At 34.9% G+C, this 22510-nt stretch overlaps 1 protein-coding gene across 1 annotated transcript; it reads right to left on the reverse strand.

Moving 5' to 3' along the window:
- Positions 1-2255: 2255 nt before the first annotated feature.
- Positions 2256-15701, reverse strand: LOC104883946 (uncharacterized). Its single transcript, XM_010668524.4, has 10 exons — positions 15483-15701; positions 13642-13701; positions 12969-13070; positions 11943-12019; positions 10378-10501; positions 6219-6283; positions 6029-6098; positions 3404-3479; positions 3085-3166; positions 2256-2564 (listed from the first exon to the last, which is right to left on the reverse strand). The coding sequence occupies exons 1-10, from the start codon at positions 15532-15534 to the stop codon at positions 2424-2426; spliced, it is 849 nt and encodes a 282-aa protein (XP_010666826.2). The 5' UTR covers positions 15535-15701; the 3' UTR covers positions 2256-2423.
- Between the last annotated feature and the right edge of the window lie 6809 nt (positions 15702-22510).

Consider the following 22510-nt stretch of genomic DNA (forward strand, 5'->3'; position numbering starts at 1 on the left):
ATTCAAATGCATTTAACTACTAGCTATAATTCATTGATAGGTAGGGATAGCTTAAGTGGTTAAAGCTTCTCTCCCAATGGTCTTGAGATCGATTCTCATCCCCGTTTTTATGGCTCTCTAAGCAAAAAGAACAAAAATTCAGTGTAAAGAGCTGTTCATAGGCGGGTTGGGAAAGATATAGGTCGAGCCTAACTTGAAAATTTTGACAGATATGCTTTATGAGTAAAAGTCCGACCCTTAAAATGGGTTACAAGTTGTTGTCCTAACCCGTCCTCTTAGAAGGGCGTGTTGGCCCATGGGTTAATGAGCTTTTGTGCTTTTTTATATTTCAAATGTTAATGATATATTAAATTTAACTTACATAGTGAGTGATAAATTATACTTCATGAGTTATATATATAATCAAGCATATAAAACTACTAAATAATTTTTTTAAATCAAGGTACTTTATTGGTCCACTACATTTAAAAAAAGAAAATTAAGAATATACTCCCTCCGATTTTTAATGTTCTGTGCAATTTCCTCATTTAGACGATTTTTAATGTTCTGCGTATTATGCTTTATTCTATTTTGAGATACTCTCTCCAATCTATTTTTGCTTTTTAACCTCACTTTCCCTCACTTTTCCCATCTTTCCTTGCTTTTCCCCCTTTTACATACTCTCTCCAATCTATTTTTGCTTTTTGACCCCACTTACATTATAATACATTATTCCTAGTTTTTTCCCCAGATAGTAAATGCACAGAACATTAAAAATCAAAGGTAGTAATAAATGATTAACGATTTTCTTAAATTAACTTTGTAGGATTGTTTTTCTTTTTTACAATGTATTACTTTTTTCGTTTTCAAAGACCTGCAACAAAGTAAATTTTTTATGTTAAATACACATTTCTTACATCTTTTTGAAAGCGAATCAAGTAATAGTTATAGTAATGGTAATAGTAATATTATAAAGTGAAAGTATTGGGTCAGACCGTCTGACCCGTCTGACCATAAGTTATGGTCAGACGAGCCCAACCCAATACTAAAATTCCTCCCTCCTCCTCCTCCTCTCTTCTTCAACTCTGCAGTAGTGTTGATGGTTACTAAAAAGTCAAATATCTCTCCACAATTCTGCAGTAGTGTCGAGAGCATTAATTGTTGAAAAGGAGCCATTGTAGGAACTTCAATTCGTTTCTAAGTTCATCAACAACAAGCTATTATTGTCTCCATTAATAGGTTTTGCGTTATTTTCAAGTGGGTATCTTTCATTTCTTTGATACCTCTTCAAAAACAATTTGGTGGGTTCATCTTACCACAAATATACAATCAAACATTCTTCATAAGTTTATTATTGATGAAGAAGCGCCTGAAGTGGCAACAAGCAACTGTACAAGGCGACACGTGAATCATGAATTGACAGTGGACACCAAAACTTGATGTATCGGTTTCTTGGTATGCGTTATCAAAATGGTGCAGAACTTGGTGGATTATTTGCTGTTTCTGGGCAATAGCACCAATTAGCAACGAGCACTGACAATGATTTGGTAGTGTCAAAAGGTACCCGAAAAGAGCACTTGGTGTTCTATAATGATTCGGGCAATCAGCTAAGAAGAATGAAGAAAAAGGAGAAAGTGAAATAAAGCAGAGGTTAGTGTTTTGTTTTTTCTTTTCAGTTGAACTTTGTTTTCTTTCAGTTGGACTCTGTTTTCTTTCAGTTGGACTTTGTTTTCTTTCAGTTGGACTTTGTTTTTTTTCAGTTGAACTACCTGAAAAAAAATGAAGACTACCTGAAAAAGAATAAAGACCAACTGAAACCCAAAGTAAGTCTAACTGAAGTACAAAAACCAACTGAAAAAAAAAAAAGACTAACTGAAAATAAAATGAAGACTACCTGAAAAAAAATAAAAACTACCCGAAAAAAATTAAGACTAACTGAAAAAAAATTTAAACCCCCTGAAAGTCGTCCGACCAAAGATTATGGTCGGACGAGTCCGACATAATACGTTCTCTGTTATAAATATACAAGTTACTTTAGAATTAAACGAGACAGCTCGCTACGAAAAATTATTTGCCACAGCCCGGCCTTTAATATTGATGGGTTGGGCTTGGCCCTACCAAAATTTTATTATTTTAAAAAATTGATTGTCCAAGCCCGCCATTTTTCAAGGCCGAGTTGGGCCAGCCTAGTGAGCTTTTAATTCAGTGTCATTACCCTTCCCTCCAAAAAAAAAAAAAAGGGGAGGGGGATAATTAGAAAATATAGAGAGCAAAAGGGAAGAAAGAAAAGCAATCTATGAAGAATCAGAAGATACAACACTGGACTATCACTAATAGAATATTGAAGGCCACTACAAGTCTGATTTACTCCAGAATTCTGTTAAAGCATATGCTCAGAAAAATCGACAATTTCTCTAAAGAATAGTTATAAAAGATAGCCTAAATTAAGGTCCCTTTGTTCTGCTCCTTGTTGCTCTAGAAAACATGTCTTTTATGTTATGTGAATCTTTTTCGACCTTAACCTTTTTTGCTTGTCTCGTTGTCTTGGCTGTTTTTCTGTTAGTTGATTCGCCTCCTCCATTCTCCTGCCGAAACCACAAAATAGAACTTCGTTTGAGAGAACAGATTTGTGAACAGTTGAATGAACAGATTTGTGAACAGATGAATGAACAATTGACTGCCGTACAAGTTAAAGAGTACAAAGTATGCCCACTCAAACAATGACTAGTGGTATCTTTAACTTGTCTGGTAATCTGTTGTTGCTATAATATGTCCAGTTAACCACAATAAAATAGTTGTTGGTTAGCGTTAGTGTTTGTATTATTTCTTTTAGTCGGTAGTATCTGCTATTGGCAAAAGATGTTTTGTGGTGAAATGTTAACTGGCGAAAAAAAGGGAAAAAACTTAAAACAACAATTGCCAAAGAAGGTATGGATAGTTAAGCAGTAATAACATATAGTTGCTACAGAAAACTGCCAGAAAGGTAGACATTCAAACAGAAAAAGGTGAGACAAAAGAAATTGTTCCCCTACTGGAAGTAATATATATTCTGTTCTGATGAATAACACGTGATCACCCAATTTGGGATCTGTGCGACATTATTACCTGAACCGAGCGTTGAGGCATATCATCTGGCGCTGATAAACAATTATCATCTGCTCTTATTGTCAAATCTTGTAGATTCAATCTGGTGAAAAATTCCCAGCTTAGCCTTAGAAATAAAAAGAGAAGCATTCCCTAAGGATGTAATTAGAGATTCAGGCACCACAGCCCTCACATTCAATCAGGAAAAAGTTGTGAAATATAAGAGTATAAGACTCGAAATGAATCATAATTCATAACATGAATATAGCAAAATAATTTATATGCTCAGTTTTACTTTTAGATTTTCCTTTTCTGATTAATGTTTTAATGCAGCATCTACCTCAAATGATTGCACAAAAGTTCAACCCAAGGCTCGTCTCTCATATACTCTCTCACTATCGACACAGCTTCAATCACTGCAGTATAGTTCAAGTTAAATCAAGAGCACAGGTTACACAAGATCTGTAAAGAATAAAATAGCAACAATAATCAGCTAACAGAATATTGAAAGTTGAAACCAACAACAATAATCAGCTAACAGAATGTTGAAAGTTGAAACCAACATTGTTGTGCAAATTCACTTGACAGCATAGGTACAAAAGTTCATTCAGAAACTAGTTTCATGAAATATTGATCATGTATGAAATGAATAACAATGCCAAAGGCCATCTTTTGGCACTAGTCAGAAAAAAAGCTTTTGCAGAAAAGTCTTTCATGTATGGAAAAGACCAAGTAACAGTAAATTAATGTAATGAGTGTAACAAAAATACTTTCCTCAACTTTTATATGTTTGCAGCACTTACAAAAAAAAGGAAATTATCTACTATTTGCAACAAATATTTTCTTTCCTATTTTACATGTCGTTGCTCGCTATCTCTCTTCATCACATGCCTCTCTTTCCCCTTCTATCCCTTTCATGATCCAAACAACTTTTGCCTAGGAGTCTGCAACAAGTTTGTTGCAGATAAAAAACCACAAAGGCCATAAATTTTATTTTGATTTCCTGTTAAAACACTTGATTTGAAGAGCATGCTATCTTATGGGGAGCTTTCTTCAATTAAACAAGTGGTGGCAATGGTACTGAGCAGGGGTTAATGCCAGATTAGAGCATTAGAAATGGAAGTTAGAATCTCTCGGGTTTAAATAAGTGGGAGCAAAATTGAGTACATGGAATATTGCTTTGGTACCCCAAAGGGGGTATAGAGATGAAGTGGTAGCTTTGGGTGGCAAAGAGTTACCCCTAAGTGAGGGCTTCAAGTATCTGGCTTTAATGGAGAGCAGCAACAGGGTATTATCGGGCCATAATGTACATTTAGATTTTAAGGGATAAATTTATATGACGGCCATAAGACCGACAATGTTATATGGTTTAAAATGTTGGGCAGCTAAAAAGGATCACATCAAGATGGATGTGGCCGAGATACGTATCTTGAGATAAGTATGTGGGAACACTTTAAGAAATAAGATTAGGAACAAAGATATTCCGAGGAAAGTTGGATATTGAGGAAAAAAACATAGGAAAACCGACTACATTGAATTGGTCATGTAAGCTGGAGACCAAGGAATGCAACACTTAGAAGAGTAGAGAGTTGGGGTTACAACGATCTTAAGAGAGGTCGAGTTAGGCCGAACATGACTTGGATGGAGGGGGTCAAAAATGATGTGAGGAGATTGAGTTTACACGAGCAAGTAGCTCTTGATTGAAGAGCATAGAGAGAAAATTCCAGTGAATCAACGCTGGAGATAAAATTTAAGTTCATGCAGCCGACCCCAATTTTAGGATTGTCATGGTTGGTTCCCATGATCAAACTGCAAAGGTAAGATTTGTCTAAAGACAAATTTTGCTAATATGCTTTAGGTGGTTTAAATTATCTAAGTCTAAAATTTGACTCCAACGTTTGATTTTTCCCTTAGGTTAAGTTTCTAGTGGATAAATGGAGCTCGAATGGGGTTTTTAGAATACACTTGGGCAAGGGAACATCCTTTTATCCTGACTTCACCAATTATGTCCTTCTATATCATAATTCACACATTCTTCATCATATTCAAGATTAAAACGGTAAAATTCAATGTCTTTCATCTCATCATAATAGCAAATAAGTCAAAAATAATTATGTGACAAGATCATTGATTTAAAAAGCTTGATGGAATAAGCTAATAAGACTAGCTCCTCCTAACTACTTAAATTTGGAAGAACATCTAGCTATAATTTATTCCGTAAGTCTCATGTCAATGCTTATGCAACCGATTTTTTAACATCTATAGCAACAACTAACACCTTAACATATTACTCCCTCTGTCACAAAAAAATTGCAACAAAAAGGATTAGCACGGACTCCAATGCAAAAGTTTTTTAGTTTCAAAAATATTGTTAGGTGAGTTGATGAGAGGGAAAGTGTAAGTGGGACATAATCACATAATTTTTGTTTTTTACAAACAAAAAAATTACTCAAAATAGAAATCAGAAGAATTGTTGCAAGTTTTGTGTAACACACATAAATAGAAACTGTTGCAAGTTCTATGTGACAAAAGGAGTATTTCTTTCACCAATTGATCCCAGACAATGCCATTAAATCATTTAAAATGTAAATAAATAGAGGAAAACTATGTTCTTTTCAACTTTATTCTGTAGTAGATAAGAGAACTATGTTCTTTTCAACTTTATTCTGTAGTACATTTATAATGCTTAATATAAACTTTGCGGTGTTTGTATCCTGTAGGAAAGTTGCAGCCATATTGTCTTTGTGCTCGTGTTTATATCCATCACATGCAACCTAGCTATAAAGGTAATATGTTCCATAGTACATATTAGCCATATTGATGCCATCATATGGTTATAAAATATACTTTTTATTTCCTCAAAATATTGCACTATAGTAACCACCTATTAGCTTATAATACAAAGAAAAATAAAGTAAGCTTTGCACATTTCTATTATATTAGGGGTTTGGGGACTAATTCTTACATGTATGCTTCTCATCCTGAGCAGCATAATTCTTGTCCAGTGTGAGTAAAGTCTGTTTTAATCGATCAACCTGTGGAGAAAAGTACAGCAGCAACATAGCTTACCACAAGTGTTGTAATCCAGCTTTGCAAAATCCATAGGATTATGACCATAACCAACATCATCTTTAGAAATGACAAGATGGACATACCTTTGCACACAACCAAGCTAAAACCTTGGAATCATCAAGCCTAAAGAACTTTGTTGATCCAATTTCTGCTCAAATGAAAGATACAAATACATAAAAGATGTGTTATAGTCCTTGACAATAAGAAACAAGTGAACAACGGTAATTCATAGAGAGTTGAGGCATAGCTTCAATACAGGGGAATTTTAATATAGGGGTAGCACCATATCACTGAATAATAACATTGAACAACAAGCATACCTATTGCAAATAACACTCGCAATCCCAATTATAGTATTAGAAGATAAAAAATCTTTAAGAAATTAAACAATTAAATCAGCCATGAGTCCGTGACCATTGACATCAAATCAACACTAATAAAAGATAGGTAATTGCTAAAATTCAAAATAATATGCAACTAAGTTTGATCTTATCATAAAATAACCATGAAGTGTAACAAATGAAAGTTAGATTAACTAAAGATGTAGACTTTAGTAATTATATCAAGGAAAAAGCTAATGAGCGCCTCCGGGGCGCTAGATAAGAAGTATGTGAATTTTTTTCTTATATTTAATGACTTTACATAAACTGTGGACCTAGTTTCTAAATAATTTATAAAAATTATATCAATTTCATTTTCAAAAGATTTTATAAGCATGATAATTAGTTTTTGTCAATTTATGGCGTAGCACGTGCCACAGTGTGCTACAATGTAGGTCCACCTCTGAGCTTCATATTTCAACAGAATCATTAGCGTACATGTTAAGCAAAAATAGACTAAATTCAGTGCTCAAACATAAAGCTGGTCAAAAGGCACTGCAAAAGAATGAAAACTATTTGCTTAGTACAACAAGGGAAAATTGGCCATAGTTACTCAAAGGTAAATAGTCACTATAACGAGGTAACGAATAAATTCTCATATATCTAGACTAGACACTAGCATATACGACACATTTAATAGTCATTATAGTGATTTTACATGTAATGCTGCAAATAAAGTTCCATGTCAATGTGCATGGTAATGATTGTACACCCAGCATAACTGTTTCTTCATACATTTATTTATTAACATCAACTACCATTTCAAAGGTTGACATTGGGTTCCAATGCAAAGATACAAAGGAAAACACATGATCTGGTGTGAATCTTTCCTTGCCAAATTGCATGCATATATATTCCCTTTACTAGTTATTATAGCCTACCAAACGAGACATTAGGCTTGAATCTGCAGTTATCACACAGAGATTTATACTTTTCAATTTTTCATACCAAAGCATCAATATGTTATGCGCTTTTCTCCTTGATGGAGCAGGCACTTCAGAAAGGCCATAAACTCAGTGCTTATTTTTGAAGGGTAAAGCAGGGGAAAAAGGTATATTAATCATATAGTTCGATGAGGACAAAACCCTCTAGGAAGCATTTCATCAACGATAAAATCATCCTGATACCACAAACAAGTCTCACCACAAGATGAGCCAGTAATCTAATCTATCTACAGGGGACACAATTATAATAGAGTTAATATCTTTCAAAATCACATCTGATTGAAACACCCAGAAGGCCAGGGGTGCAATTAGGGTGAGACCAGAAGGTCTATGGCCTCCTTCATGCTTTGAAACATGTACATATTCCTAAAACTGCAAGAACAAACATTACAGGGAGTGGGGAGCAGGTGGTAAAGCATGCAGCTGCTAAATTCCAAGTCATCTGTTTAATTTTCATTTTTCAGTACGAATGCATCATTCTTTACATGTTTCCTAAGTCTTTGCTCAATCACCCGTTCCCAGAGTTTCATAGTATGACTCATTAGTTTGATGGTAGTTGGTACAATCTTGTACATCGCCTTTGTTCTTATACAAAGGAATCAAAGTACTCTTCCTCCACTCTAATGGCATTTTGTTGTGTCTCCAAATCATGTTGAAGAATGTTGTCAACCATTCGATTCCTCTCCCCCCTAAACACCTCCAAACTTCTATAGGTATACCATTTGGCCCCGTAGCTTTCTTCAATCCCATCTTTTTTAATGCTGCAACAACTTCTCCCTTTTGAATCCTCCTCATAAACTCACGATTTAACATACTTGGCGGGATGGACGAAATAACGAGGTCAGTTCAAGATGATATACCATGGTGTATCATGTTTGCGGATGATATTGTGTTGATTGATGAGACAAAGGAAGGTGTTGAGAGTAAGTTGGAATTGTGGAGGCATACATTAGAAGCCCGTGGTTTTAGATTGAGCAGAAGTAAGACGGAGTATATGGAGTGCAAGTTCAGTGGGGTTACAAGCAGCGAGGCGAGGGCGGTCACTTTGGATAGCAAAGTGGTTCAAGGATCGAAAGTCTTCCGTTACCTAGGATCCATTCTCCAAAAGGATGGAGAACTGGATGGAGACGTGGCGCATAGAATTAACGCGGGTTGGTTAAAGTGGAAAAGTGCCACCGGATTCCTTTGTGATTCCGGCATTCCCCAAAGATTGAAGGGAAAGTTCTATCGCACTGCAATTAGGCCTGCTTTGTTATATGGCACCGAATGTTGGGCGGTGAAATAAATGCCACGTTCATAAGATGAACGTGGCGGAGATGCGTATGTTGCGGTGGATGTGTGGCCACACAAGGAAGGACCGATTAAGAAATGAAGTGATCCGGGAAAAAGTTAGAGTTGCATCCATTGAAGAAAAGATGAGGGAGAATCGGTTAAGATGGTTTGGTCATGTGAAAAGGAGATCAGGAGATGCACCGGTGAGAAGAATTGAAGAGTGGAGGAGTAATCAAATTGTAAAAGGTAGGGGAAGACCTAAGATGACTTGGCTGAGGGTAATTGAAAGTGATATGAGGTTATTTGGGATTGAGGAGAGCATGACGTTGGATAGAAGTGGGTGGAGGGGTAGTATCTATGTGGAGGAAAGGGTCTGATTACTGCATTTATTTGCTTTTCTCAATTGTGTTGGTATTAAAACCTTTTGCTGAAAACCTTTTCTAAACACTTTTTGGTGTAAACCTTGTTTTCAAAAAAAAAAAAAAAAAAATTTTATCACTCTTGACGATGCCATCTCCTCTGGTCACGATTCCCGTTGACGATTCATGTTAGCCGACCCGAATCACCTTGGGAATAAAGCTTAGTTGTTGTTGTTGGTGGTGGTGGTCGAAAAAATAATTTTTTTTTTAATATATCCAAAACATTTACCTCATAAAATTATTCAAGTAACTAGGATTGTTAGACTTTAGAAGTAGAGAAAATGTTCACAACAAAAATATAGAGTATATCATGGGCCTACTTGATCCCCATGATTCAGCCATTGAAGTGCGCAATCATTGATCTTCACAACCACTATTTTTTACTAAAAGACTGAAAAACACTCAACAGTAACTGTCCCTGTGCATCCTAAGAATTAGCAATCTGTAAAGCACTGAACTCAAGGTTGGGACTGAATATTCGAATCTGAATATTACTATATTGTATTCTTGATAACGGTCAAGAAAAATCATTAATTCATATCACTTACTACCTCCGTATTTTATTGTTGTGTGCATTTGGGTTTTTGGCACTATTCACATGTAGATGCAATGCTCTATATATTTATCAATATATAAGAATAATTATAATCAAGTGAGATCTTGTTTGACTCGTCTTAACGAGTACATTATTAATATTCAATTGTTATAATTTTTACAAACATACAATTATAGATATTAATGATATAAAATGTGCATTGGGAAGCGTACGAACAGTAAATGCACAGATCAATAGAAACGAAGGGAGTATAACAAAGTAGATAGCATATAAAAAAATTCTTATAATTGAATGGTACTGATACCTCATGCATAACTTTAGTTTGTGATACCCAATTTTCAGACAATGAATCATTGGCTTGCAAATGATGTATCCTTCCTTGAGGAGCAACATTTGTTTTTGCACCCTTAATTACCATACTGTACTTTCTAATAATCTTACAGAGTCTACCAGAGCAAGTGACAGAAGCTAATTAGCTTTAGTAGGAAATACAAGAACTATCATGGAATGTGCAAATATCTACTATCATACTATTTGCAAACATAGACAGTTACTCCTAGCAGCCACAATTATTTACTAGTATGCTATCAAACAGATATAGAGGTACCGTATGTGGAAAAGAAAGCAAAAGGCAAAACACAAAACAAGGGTGTAAGAGTTTAGAATTAGACCTTTTACTTCACAAACAATTCCCATAGATTTCTCAAGAACTGGTAATAGATGTTGATATCCCGGATAGCCTTCAATATACAATATTTCATCTAATTGTCTGAATTTTCCTGGCTCTTCCCCCTTCTGCGTTCATAAGAAAAACAATAATACAAAAGGTACTGTAATAAAAACCAAGGCAATCAACTTTTAGAGACACAACAATAAATACATTACTAACAACCCACGAACAGATCCAACCACAGCTTGTTAGTTGAGTACTTCCTCTGTCCCTTTTCTTTGCCCATCAAAGCTTAGCTAATTGTTTGAGGAACGAAAATGTATTTATGAAAACATTGGTGGGTCGGTTGGGGCTCCATCATGTGAGAAAAGGCAAAAAAAGAAAATGTGTTGTATAGGAAGTGGCGCAAAGAAAGACAGCCCAAGAAGAAAAAAGGAAGAAGCAAAAGATTTTAGGGACAGAGGAAATACAGAAGCAATCATATGCAAAAAGATTTCAAGCTCAGTAGACAAGCACAGTGCTCAGCTAATTTATGTTCTTAGATTCATCACACAATCTGCACAGAAAAATATGCATAGATTCTTTTGATGTAATTTATTTTCATGCATGTAGATTGATGATATTCCATAAATCTTCTATTATTCTATATATAGATTCCAATTAAAACTTTTCAAAAGCTACTTAAGTTTGAAAACAAGCTCAAGCTCTTCTGAATTCTGATTACATGAACAGGTCTCGAACAAAGAAATTAGCGGTAACTTAAAATTCTCCTAAATTTGAGCTCTATCCAAATTATATGAATGAGTATGTAAACTACGTGGCTCATTTAGACTTCTTTGAACGTTCAGAACTCTCATTACTCTAACTGCCAGACAGCCACAAAATAAAAAAATTTCCTTGATTGTCATACACTTACCCAAATGTTAACTAATGATAGGTTCTGACTAAACTTTTTTAACAGCTTAAGCAAGTACATGGATAGGAACTCAATCAAATATCAGCCCTTCCTCAATGGTGCCAGGAACTGAAAGAGTCAAAATGAGGATAATTCTAGATTCATAGCCTAACTGTTTGGTGCACATACATAGGAAACTTGTAAAAACCCCAGATCAATCAGCAATCACTAGTTCACATGTGTTAAACTCCCGTTCTTCTAGATGAAATTTACTAAAACTCACATGTTCAATCTGCCAACTCGCAAATGTCACTTCCTAAACTTCAATGAAATAAAAGGCCATCCCAATTGAAACAATGACAGAACTGAAGAATAATACAAAGTCCAAGAAAATATCTGATATTTTCATCAAATTTAAAAACAAAGATCACAACAGAGCTTTTCTATATCCTTATATCTTCCAACAAAGAAATCAAAATGTCTCCTTAACTGGGATGAAGGAAATGAAAACCGTTGTCATGAGAGAAGCTAGAACGCTCATTTTGTGTAAAAAAGACATCTGAGCAAACTGACAATGTTCTACACATAGAAGAAAAATACAGGATGGCTTATTCATAACTGCTTACAGAATAACATATTAGTAGTGTATACCATAAAACAGTATCAGGTACCTTCATTCGAGCATCCACAAATATGGGTAGCATGATGAAAACAGGATCAACAGGTGTGGATAAATATAAGCTTCCATCTGTATTGGCGTTGAGATTAACAAGAAAATAAAGAAAGACTCAGGCTACTACTGGCAGATAGTACGACAATAAAGATAAGACAATTAAAAGAAAGAGCAAGCGGGAGACAAAGGGGAGCTAGAAAGCATTGGACTTGGTTGATTGAGAGCAAAAATTCTAGATTTACAGCAGGTTCACAGGCCTGCAAGCTAGTACAAAAGGATCAATAACTATATTATAGGCTGAAGGCTAATATATCTAGGGCAAAATGTTTATCCATGGAGTACTAGCCTTCAGGCTTGTCATTTTTAGTCAATTGTATTAGAATAACTGAATTTGCAGTAGTTTTATTGTGCTACAAATCAACAACCTGTAGTTGGCTGAAGCAAGACCATAACTACTGTAATAGTGATGAGAAAACTATGAGGCATTTGGTCCAAGAGTATGTTATGTTGATAGAATACTCCGTACAAATCCACATTGAACTTTCCCATGTTAGGTTTTCAAAGACAAAAAAATTGCCCATAAATATGACAACCATAGACATCTTTTTAGGATATTCTGGAAGTAAATTACTTTGTAATCATGCTTAACATGAAAGTAAGAACCAGAAAATCCTCGTAATAAGACACCGACTGAAGGAAGATGACTATTCATAACAGAGGTTAAAAGCTGACAAACTACCCTGTATGGATGTAAATATTATCATTTATTCACAGCCAAAATTTCCATACAACAGCAAAGCGAGCTCACCCCAAAGAGCCTTCCTCCTCTTTGGTCTTAGAAAACCAACATATTCTTTTATACACGTGACAAATTCTAGACAAACAAATATACTAGTTTTACTCTCAGAAGAGAAACTAAATGTTCCAGCACTGTCCAGTGAATCCTCGACAAGGAAAGATCACATATGCTACTTGAAAGACTGAGCAGATAACAGGATTATAAAAGATAGGCACAGAATATTACCTTCGCAGACATAATCTCCTAAAAACCAGGAGATATGAGATTTCTTAAACCATTGAAGTTCATGAAGACCCTCATTGATAAAGAGATAATCAGTTGCAATTCCTGAAATTTGATCAAGATGGATTAGGTCAGAGAGAATACGACCCAATGACATATATAATGTGTCTTCACTAGACGTCTAGACCTATCTTGAAACAGAGTATGAACCCACATTTCAATCATATTGAAACAAAACCAGTACTCATAAACTAATGAAATCCATATAATAGTTTTAAAAAGGAAAAATAGATACAAATAATAAAAATAACAAGCCTAAAGACTAGCACAAAAGGATCAACAAACATATCATAGAACCAGCAACTTTTTAAATAAAAAGGAAAAAATTATGTATCACTGCAGTTGAAGCAAAAATGTAGTTAAACATGCTCTAAGTATATGGAAACAGAGCCCTAAAGAAAAGGAAGACAAGAAAAAATAATAAAAAATGACAAGCCTAAAGACTCGTACAAACTACAAAACGATCAATAATCATATTATAGCACTAGCAAACTAATGGTATAAATACAAAGTAATTATGCATTACTGCAGTTGAAACAAAAGTATGATCAAACATGCTCTACAGTATATGGAAACAGAGCCCCTGTAGGATGTGGCAAGGACATGTGAACAATACCAGATTTAGGATGGCATAGAGAGAGCAGATTTCCAGCAGCTGTCCCAGATGTACCACTGTCTGTAGGTCAACATAAAATTTTTAGAAAAAAAAAAAACGGTTAAAAAACTTTAGAAATCAGTGATCAGTTGAACAACTAGTGGCAAGGAAATTAAATTTACAGATTGCAGCTTCAGCAATTTCAAGGACTGCAAATGTGCAATGGGCGAAAATCTTTTAGCTTGAAAGCATGAGACAACAGAGCCAAGACAAATACAATTAGAGATAATGTATTGCTAGAATAAGAATCTAAAGGCCAGGGGCCAGGGCTTACTTGCTTCCAGAAAAGTCTGTTACTCACTTACTTGAAAGATTAAATGCAATTTGCAAATTCTCAACAACTTGCTCAGAGTTCAGATTTTTTGCAGGTTAATACATAAAATCAAATAAATGAAAATTTAAATCGTCTAACTATTTCTCAAGATGATTAGCAATGCAAACCAAATTCAAGTCACATGATATAAGATGCAACATGCATCAAAAATATTTCCTAGACATCAGTAACAGGAATATTTGATTATATGGTACTCAGCTCAAATATCTGAAAGTAATAGTAATATATACTATGCATTACTTATTAAGCATGTATAGGATAAGTCATCATTTTTCATAAAAGGTCATTGTTATGAATGAACTACACACCTAAGAGTTTATTTATGAAATGATGAAATCCTATCATGTACTTAGTTAGAGGGGTTGGAACAATGTGACTAGAAAATTCATACAAGAGAATATAAGTAGGGGAGGCAAAAGCTGACACGATTTGCTAACATGACCTGAAACCTAACACGAAATTAGTGGGTTTGGGTTGAGATTTTGAACACAAAAAATTAAGTGGGTCGACACGAACACAACCTGAAATTAAATGGGTTAGGTTTGAGTTGAAATCTTCAACCTGAAATGACTCCAATTTTTGGGTTTCTAGTTTGTTTTCGTTTTTTTAGTTTTTTGGGATGCTTAGGGGCCGCAGAAACTGACACAACCTGCTAAACACGAAATTAGCGGGTTTGGGTTGAGATTTTCAACCCGAAAAATTAATTGGGTCGACACGAACACGATCTGTAATCAAAACGGGTTAGGTTCGAGTTGGTGTTAGCTAACCCAAAAACCTGCTGACCCGAAACTTAAACTGAAACTGACCCAACCTGATCTGTATAAGACCACTGACCACGATATACAAAAAAATCTCTGTCATTTTACAATAATAAAATGATTCACAAAGGGAGCTCAATATATTTCTAAAGTGAATCAGGCTCTTCAAAACTATTGAGCACCACATGAGGTATGATTGGAAATATATGTTTTTGCTAGTTTGAATTCATAATGAAATCCCTTATCTTCCCACCTTGATTCAACATTTCAACTAAGTCCATGTTATTCTCAAATAAATAAATAAAAGAGCATATATACAGTTAATATAATTCAAAACTCAATATAATAGATGCAAGATATTTGGGATCGCTGCAAATTTGCCCTGGCAAATTGCAAGACGATAATAATCGGATGCACTCCCTTAATTCATTCATCTCTCTTCACCACGGCGGTGTCGGCAACACCTATTAAACGACTTCAGCAAAAGGAAGGCATGCATGAAATTGTTCTTCATTTTCTTCAAATGACAGAAATTTGAAAACACATGCAATCAGCTTTAAAAACCCTTTTCCTTTTTGTCACATTGTAAATTGTAAATTGTAAATTTAATGACTATCATAGCAATAAACAATCAAGATATATAGTTCATGATATTAAAATTTCCAAACAAATTAACCAAAAAAATAAAGAGGGAGTAAAAGTGAGGATACCTGGGGCAATTAGAACCCTAATTTCACCATCAGCGTTTTCCCACCAACTCATCTTGCAAAAATTTCACTTTGAATTAGGTTGTGTGTGACGAAAACTGGGAAGATATTCAAGAATGAATGGTAGATTGGTAGTGAGATTTTTCCCGCTATTATTGTAGGTAAACTAGGAATGTATACTATGATTTTTCTACGAAGTACTATTTATTTCAAATTTTATTACTCCCCCCTCTCAAATGTTGTTCTAATTTCCCATTTGGTGTTCTTTTAAATTGTTCCCAATTCGAATCTTTCTAAATATAACCTACAAAAAGTCAAACCAATTTGCAATTTCATTAGTTGAAACTAGCAATATATGCACGCGATGCGTGCGACAGAATAATAGTATTAATAGTAACATCAAAAAGTGTTAAAAAACTAACTTATAGTGTAATATTTATGGATATTGATGATCATTATGATTTTTAAATTGCATTTCAAGTTTAAAAAGTAATGTTTTCCACAAAGGACGACTAAGTGGATATAGGATACGTTATCCTGTATTTGATAGAATATTCAACAAGTATCCTTTTAAACAATGATCTAGATTGTGTTATTTATTTATTTCAAAATACATATATTTTATAGGCGTATTTTATGAGGAGTAGTGCAATTTAAATTCACTGGGTAATAGAGGTTTTTAGGCATAGTATGGTGAGTAGTGCTTCAATAAAAATAATAAGTTATAAATTGATATATCTGATGATGCACGTTTATATTTTTAATTATTTATCATCCCACCTAATTGTAATCCTCGAAAATTAAAAAAAATGAATATTCTCTAATTATATTTCTCAATTATTGTATGGGTTGTTAATGCATGTGATTTGAAATCGTTATTGCAACTGAAAGTTGAGATAGTAAGAATCTCTGTGAATCTTTTTGTTTTAATTGTTTAAAATTGATTTAGTCATCCATTTATATTTTCAATTGTGATTTTCATTTTACACATTTTTATGTATTCTTTTTGATAATGTAAAACTTTCTTTATTACCCATATGTGTAAATGAGGAAAGCATTAAGAAAATATCTTCTTTATTATTTTTTGTGAGATTAAGGGTATATAAGTACTTTCAAGAGGGGACACCATAGCTTCCCCCTTGACTTATACTCCTTCCGTTTCATTTTAATCTACACACTTACACTTTTCACGCATGCCGATGTAAAACTTTGATAACATATATCTTTAGTTTTGTATTTGTAAAAACTATAAAAAGTACATATTAATAAAATACGTACTAAGACGAATCTAACAAAATCCTACGTGACTATGTTTTTATTCACGTATAAATCACAAACAAGGGTTAAAGTGCAATTTATGAATAGTGTAAAATGTCAAAGTGTGTAAATTAAGATGAAATGAAGGGAGTATAATAGAGATAAAAAGATGACCTTTATGTTTTCCATGATAGCTTATTACTTCTTTGCATTAATGACTTTTTTTCAATTTTACTATGTTTTGGTAAGATTATTTTCAATTAAAAAAAACTCAACAATATGTATTCATTAAATGCATTTGCATCAAAGATTCATTTTTCTTAATCCCCTTCCCGATTCCAAATGGGAACAACTTTTTGGGAACGGAGAGAATAATTATTTTCTATTATTTTATTATATTCTAGAACATTTCTGAAAACGTGACGTAGTCACTGAAATCTGAAACGTTCCCGAATTGTTCACTAGGTTAAGAAATGTATATCGTCATTTTCTTATTTTTTCGGTTTTTTATTCTCATAATCTTCCATATACTTTTTCCCAAAAATCTCCTGTATTTTTCCCAGGGAAACTTTTTTGGAAAATAGGTCTGCTCTGTAGTGTCGATCTACTTGCGTTATAGCGCATATTAGTTGTGCACTATGCTGCAAAAGAGCTGCGCCATAACACAAGGAACACCTGCGCGGCTGCGCCATAGCGTAACACAACAAGGTTTAGTGACTGGGCCACTGTGTGCTATAGCGCACAAAACTTTTCGCTAATGTGCATAGCCCAGCGCTATGGTGTTGGCTTATCTGTCCTTTACAACTCAGTCATGCACTAAAGTACAACTCAGTCATGCACTAAAGTGCAGGGTCTAACTGGGTCTACCGAGATTCTTTGCTTGTTTTCGCTCATTTTCGCCTATGAATATATGTTTGCAGCCCTATTTTCACACCTTCTAACACACAATCAGACCCCCTCTCTGCTAAGCTCCCACACTCTCTCATACGCTACGGGAACACATTAAACATCACAAGTCGCATTAAACAAACATCAAAACACATTAAACACATCTCAAACACACCTTCAAACACACAACAACAAAACGTTCTTATCAAGTACAAGCAACCTCTTTGGCATTTGGTACTTGCACGTATACTTGGAGTCTACGATTTAGGACTGATCTTGACCATCACACACAAGGTACTTGTTCTGAGACCCCCTCTTCGCAAACCACCTAGTGCATATTTAAAAAAAATATGTTTGATAAGAAAACTTTGACATTAATTAATAAAAATGTAATCTTTTAATTAATTTGCGATTTTTCTTGTAAATATTTTGTGTAACACAAGGTTTAATAAATACTTGAGTTTAATTATTATTATTTCAATTCTTTTAATTATTTTTATTAACTCAATTTAATTCTTTTCTAACACTATGTTTTAATTCCACTTTGAGTTCGATTTAATTTGTTTTAAACTTGTATAAACTAACCTAGTTCTTTAGGATTAATTTTGTAACATCTTAATAACATCACACTAATATTATTCATGACACCTCTTGTATATTTTCTATGAATTTTGAGAATATGTAACATTGGCCCTTAAAACTATATTTTGTACCTTTGATCATGTCATATTCATGTGAATTTTTATGAACAATTATGTCCCTAATCATGTCTATTGGCAACAAACGCTCTTCAACTAGCAATCCTTAGGATTTAATTTGACTTAAATCTCAAGTGGTCACATAACAACTTTCGAACAACTTGCAATAATCAAAGCCACATAGTAATCTAGGTAGTGCAATCCTAAGGACATAATACTGAAATAATTATGTTGTTCAATGATAATGACGGTAAAATTACACATGAGACCAAGGAAAAGCCGCTACAACGAGTGAGTGCGGGTTAATGATTCACATTCATGCCCTGTCCCAAAACCTATGTCTTTGGTATTTTAGTTTCGGGTGTCGGCGAACCTTTAAGGCGGGTGTCGGCGAACCTTTAGTAACACCCCGTAATTTTAATCCTTTATTTTTGGTGTTTGTTTATATTAAAATGATATTTTTTTTGTAAAAATAAATAATTTATGATTTAAATTATTTTGGAACGTGTTGTGAAAATGTATACTTCCTCCGTTTTTTTTAGATGTTACACTTTCTATTTTAGGAAGTTTTAAATTAGATGTTACACTTTTATTTTGGTGAGATATAACTTCTCTCTATCTCTCTCCTATCACATGTTTAGAATGGGACTCTTTTGTTTTTCATTCTCTCTATCTCTCTCCTCTCCAAAAATTACCTAGGAGTCCGTGATTTGAAAAGTGTAACATCTAATAAAAAGGGAGGAAGTATATATTTTTATATGTTGTGATATATTTATATTTATTTATTTTAAGTTGTTAGATACTTATTTTAAGTTGTTAGATACTTATTTTAAGTTGTTCTATTAGTTTCATTATTTATTTAGGCGTTTAGGATGCAGTTTTTTGTCGTGAAGCATTTTGGTAACGTTGTTGGACCGACTTGGGTGATGAACTGTTGCATCGCATGTGGCGTGTCATGGAGTGGAGGATGAAGAGTTTTGGTGCTTATTAAGCTAACCTTTGGATCTCTTGTAACCGCTCATTTAATCCCTCGTTAACATTCTCCTAAACCCTTCATCTTTCCTTGACATAAAATTCTGATTTTTATTAAGAGAAGTTCAGCATCATTCTCATTTAACCCACGCCGTTTTCAAGAAATGAGAGAGAGGAAAGGAAGAGGAAAAGAAGAGAAACTTTCAATCCGGTTTTTCTAGTCACACCTTCACGAAAATAACGTAACACATTTTGTGTATAACCGTTGGATCGTCTTCAATTTTGGACAAAACGTTTAAAACATCTTGTTCTTAACTTTGACTGAGCGATTTATAATCCGAGCTTTTAATCACCGGGAATCATGGTCGGAACAAAGCAGTGCGAAATAAGAGTTTTCAACGTTCAAGAAGAAAATGCCTAGTGACTTGTTGCTACAATTATCGTTCATGGAGGAATTGGATTGCTCGCATATTTTTCGAATCCCTTTAGACTCATCTCTCCTCTTGACGATCCAGGTAACTAGCGTTATTCTAGTTCGATAAGGAATAGATTGCGAACCGAGGGTGTTAGAATCACGTTAGAGAACATAAAATCATGCTAGGTGGAACTTAGGTGATTGTATGATTGTAGTTTAACGTAGTATCATGATAAGTATGGTTGTTTTTGCGTTATTTATCATGTACTGAACATGTTCTTATGATCATGCTGTTGGTTCTTGCTAGTTAGTTTGTCAAATTTGATGCTTTTGTTGTTTAAATGATTTGGCGTAACTTGGTTTATTTATTGGAGTTTGGAGTATTTGGTTGTTGGGGTTGTGTCTCATGTTAAGGGTGTAGTTGGTGATGTTTTGGTGTGGATTGAGTTGGTCTTGACTCGCGTACGAGCATAGCTCGCAAGCTATGAGCAGTAGCTGCCCGCGAGGAGCGCCAGCTCTCATTCGTCAGTTTTCCTGACGAGGCTTTTCTTTTGCGAAATGGTGCATGTCTTTTTGTATATGATTGCGTCTTTTCATCGATAAGTCTTCCCTAGTATTTATAGGGATGTTACAGTACATATCACATATGGAATGGGAGAGAGAGAGAGATCATTTATGCTTACTTAAAGTGTGAAATCATTCCATGGTACTTGCTTAAGCTCAGATGGCATTTTTGTGTTATATGCCTTAACATGTACATTTTGATGTCTTATGGAATTGATTTGCATGTATACCTTGCCGTATATATATCTTGAATGTTGTTTGAATTCCCTTGTATACCTTGACGCGTATACTCATGTTTTGGTCATTTGGATTTCATGTATACCTTGTCGTGTATACCCACATTTGAATGTTGGATTTGATGGATTTTGCTGGTATACCTTACCGTGTATACATTTGAATGTTGGTTAGTTGAATTCGATTTACTTGTATACCTTGCTGTGTATACCTTTGAATGCTAGATTAGATGGATTTTGTGCATATCTTGTCGTGTATACTTTGTACTTTGTTGAGTTTGATTGATCCTATGGATTTTGTGAATAACTGTTGGATCGTCTTCAATTTTGTACAGAACGTTTATAACATCTTGTTCTTAACTTTGACCGGAGCGATTTATAATCCAAGCTTTTAATCCCCGGGAATCATGGTCGGAACAAAGCAGTGCGAAATAAGAGTTTTCAACGTTCAAGAAGAAAATGCCTAGTGACTTGTTGCTACAATTATCGTTCATGGAGGAATTGGATTGCTCGCATATTTTTCGAATCCCTTTAGACTCATCTCTCCTCCTGATGATCCAAGTAACTAGCGTTATTCTAGTTCGATAAGGAATAGATTGTGAACTGAGGGTGTTAGAATCACGTTAGAGAACTTAGAATCATGCTAGGCGGAACTTAGGTGATTGTATGATTGTAGTTTAACGTAGTATCATGATAAGTATGGTTGTTTTTGTGTTAATTTTTCATGTATTGAACATGTTGTTATGATCATGTTGTTGGTTCTTGCCAATTAGTTTGTCAAATTTGATGCTTTTGTTGTTCAAATGATTTGGCGTAACTTGGTTTCTTTATTGGAGTTTGGAGTATTTGGTTGTTGCGGTTGTGTCTCATGTTAATGGTGTAGTTGGTGATGTTTTGGTGTGGATTGAGTTGGTCTTGACTCGCGTACGAGCATAGCTCGCAAGCTACGAGCAGTAGCTGCCCGCGAGGAGCGTCGGCTCCTTCCGGGAGCGCCCGCTCCACAAGGGAGCGCCAGCTCCCTTTCGTCGGTTTTCCTGACGAGGGACGAGGCTTTTCTTTTGCGAAATGGTGCATGTATTTTTGTATATGGTTGCGTCTTTTCATCAGTAAGTCTTTCCTAGTATTTATAGGGATGTTATAGTACATATCACATGTGGAATGGGAGAGAGAGAGAGATCATTCATGCTTACTTAAAGTGTGAAATCATTCCATGGTACTTGCTTAAGCTCAGATGGCGTTTTTGTGTTATATGCCTTAACATGTACATTTTGATGTCTTATGGAATTGATTTGCATGTATACCTTGCCGTATATATATCTTGAATGTTGTTTGGATTCCCTTGTATACCTTGACGCGTATAATCATGTTTTGATCATTTGGATTTCATGTATACCTTGTCGTGTATACCCACATTTGAATGTTGGATTTGATGGATTTTGCTGGTATACCTTGCCATGTATACATTTGAGTGTTGGTTAGTTGGATTCGATTTGCTTGTATACCTTGGTGTGTATACCTTTGAATGGAAAGGGAAGTGCGTTGGCGAATCCTCTGACCCACTCTTCTGTGTCTAATCTGACCAGGTTCGGCAAACCCAAAATAGTCCAGCTTGGCGACAGAAACGAACCTTTTGTCAGATACTGGATTGAGGACAAGGGGGCAGGCACTAACAAGAGGGATGAAGCGGTACTTCGAGATAACTCAAATGGGAGTGACTCTGGTTTAGCTAAGGATAGAAGGAAAGCTAGGAAGAAGGCTAGGACAATTAGACAAGCGATTGTCAGTCAACTACAAGCAATGATAGTTCACATAGATGAGGAAGCTTTGCAGGAAGAAACGCTTAAAGTTGTCCCGATATTGGAGCCTCAGTTGGGAGATGCAGGTGATTAAGAAGAGATGTCAAGGGATGAAACTCTCGTGTCGGAGCCTCACTTGAAAATTGAAGTCTCTCGGAGAGAGACAGTAGAGGGATCATCTAGTAAGTTGCAGGTTGTCAATGTTCAA

Source organism: Beta vulgaris, chromosome 8 (assembly GCF_026745355.1).
Source record: "Beta vulgaris subsp. vulgaris cultivar EL10 chromosome 8, EL10.2, whole genome shotgun sequence".
In the NCBI taxonomy this organism is placed as follows: Eukaryota; Viridiplantae; Streptophyta; class Magnoliopsida; order Caryophyllales; family Amaranthaceae; genus Beta; species Beta vulgaris.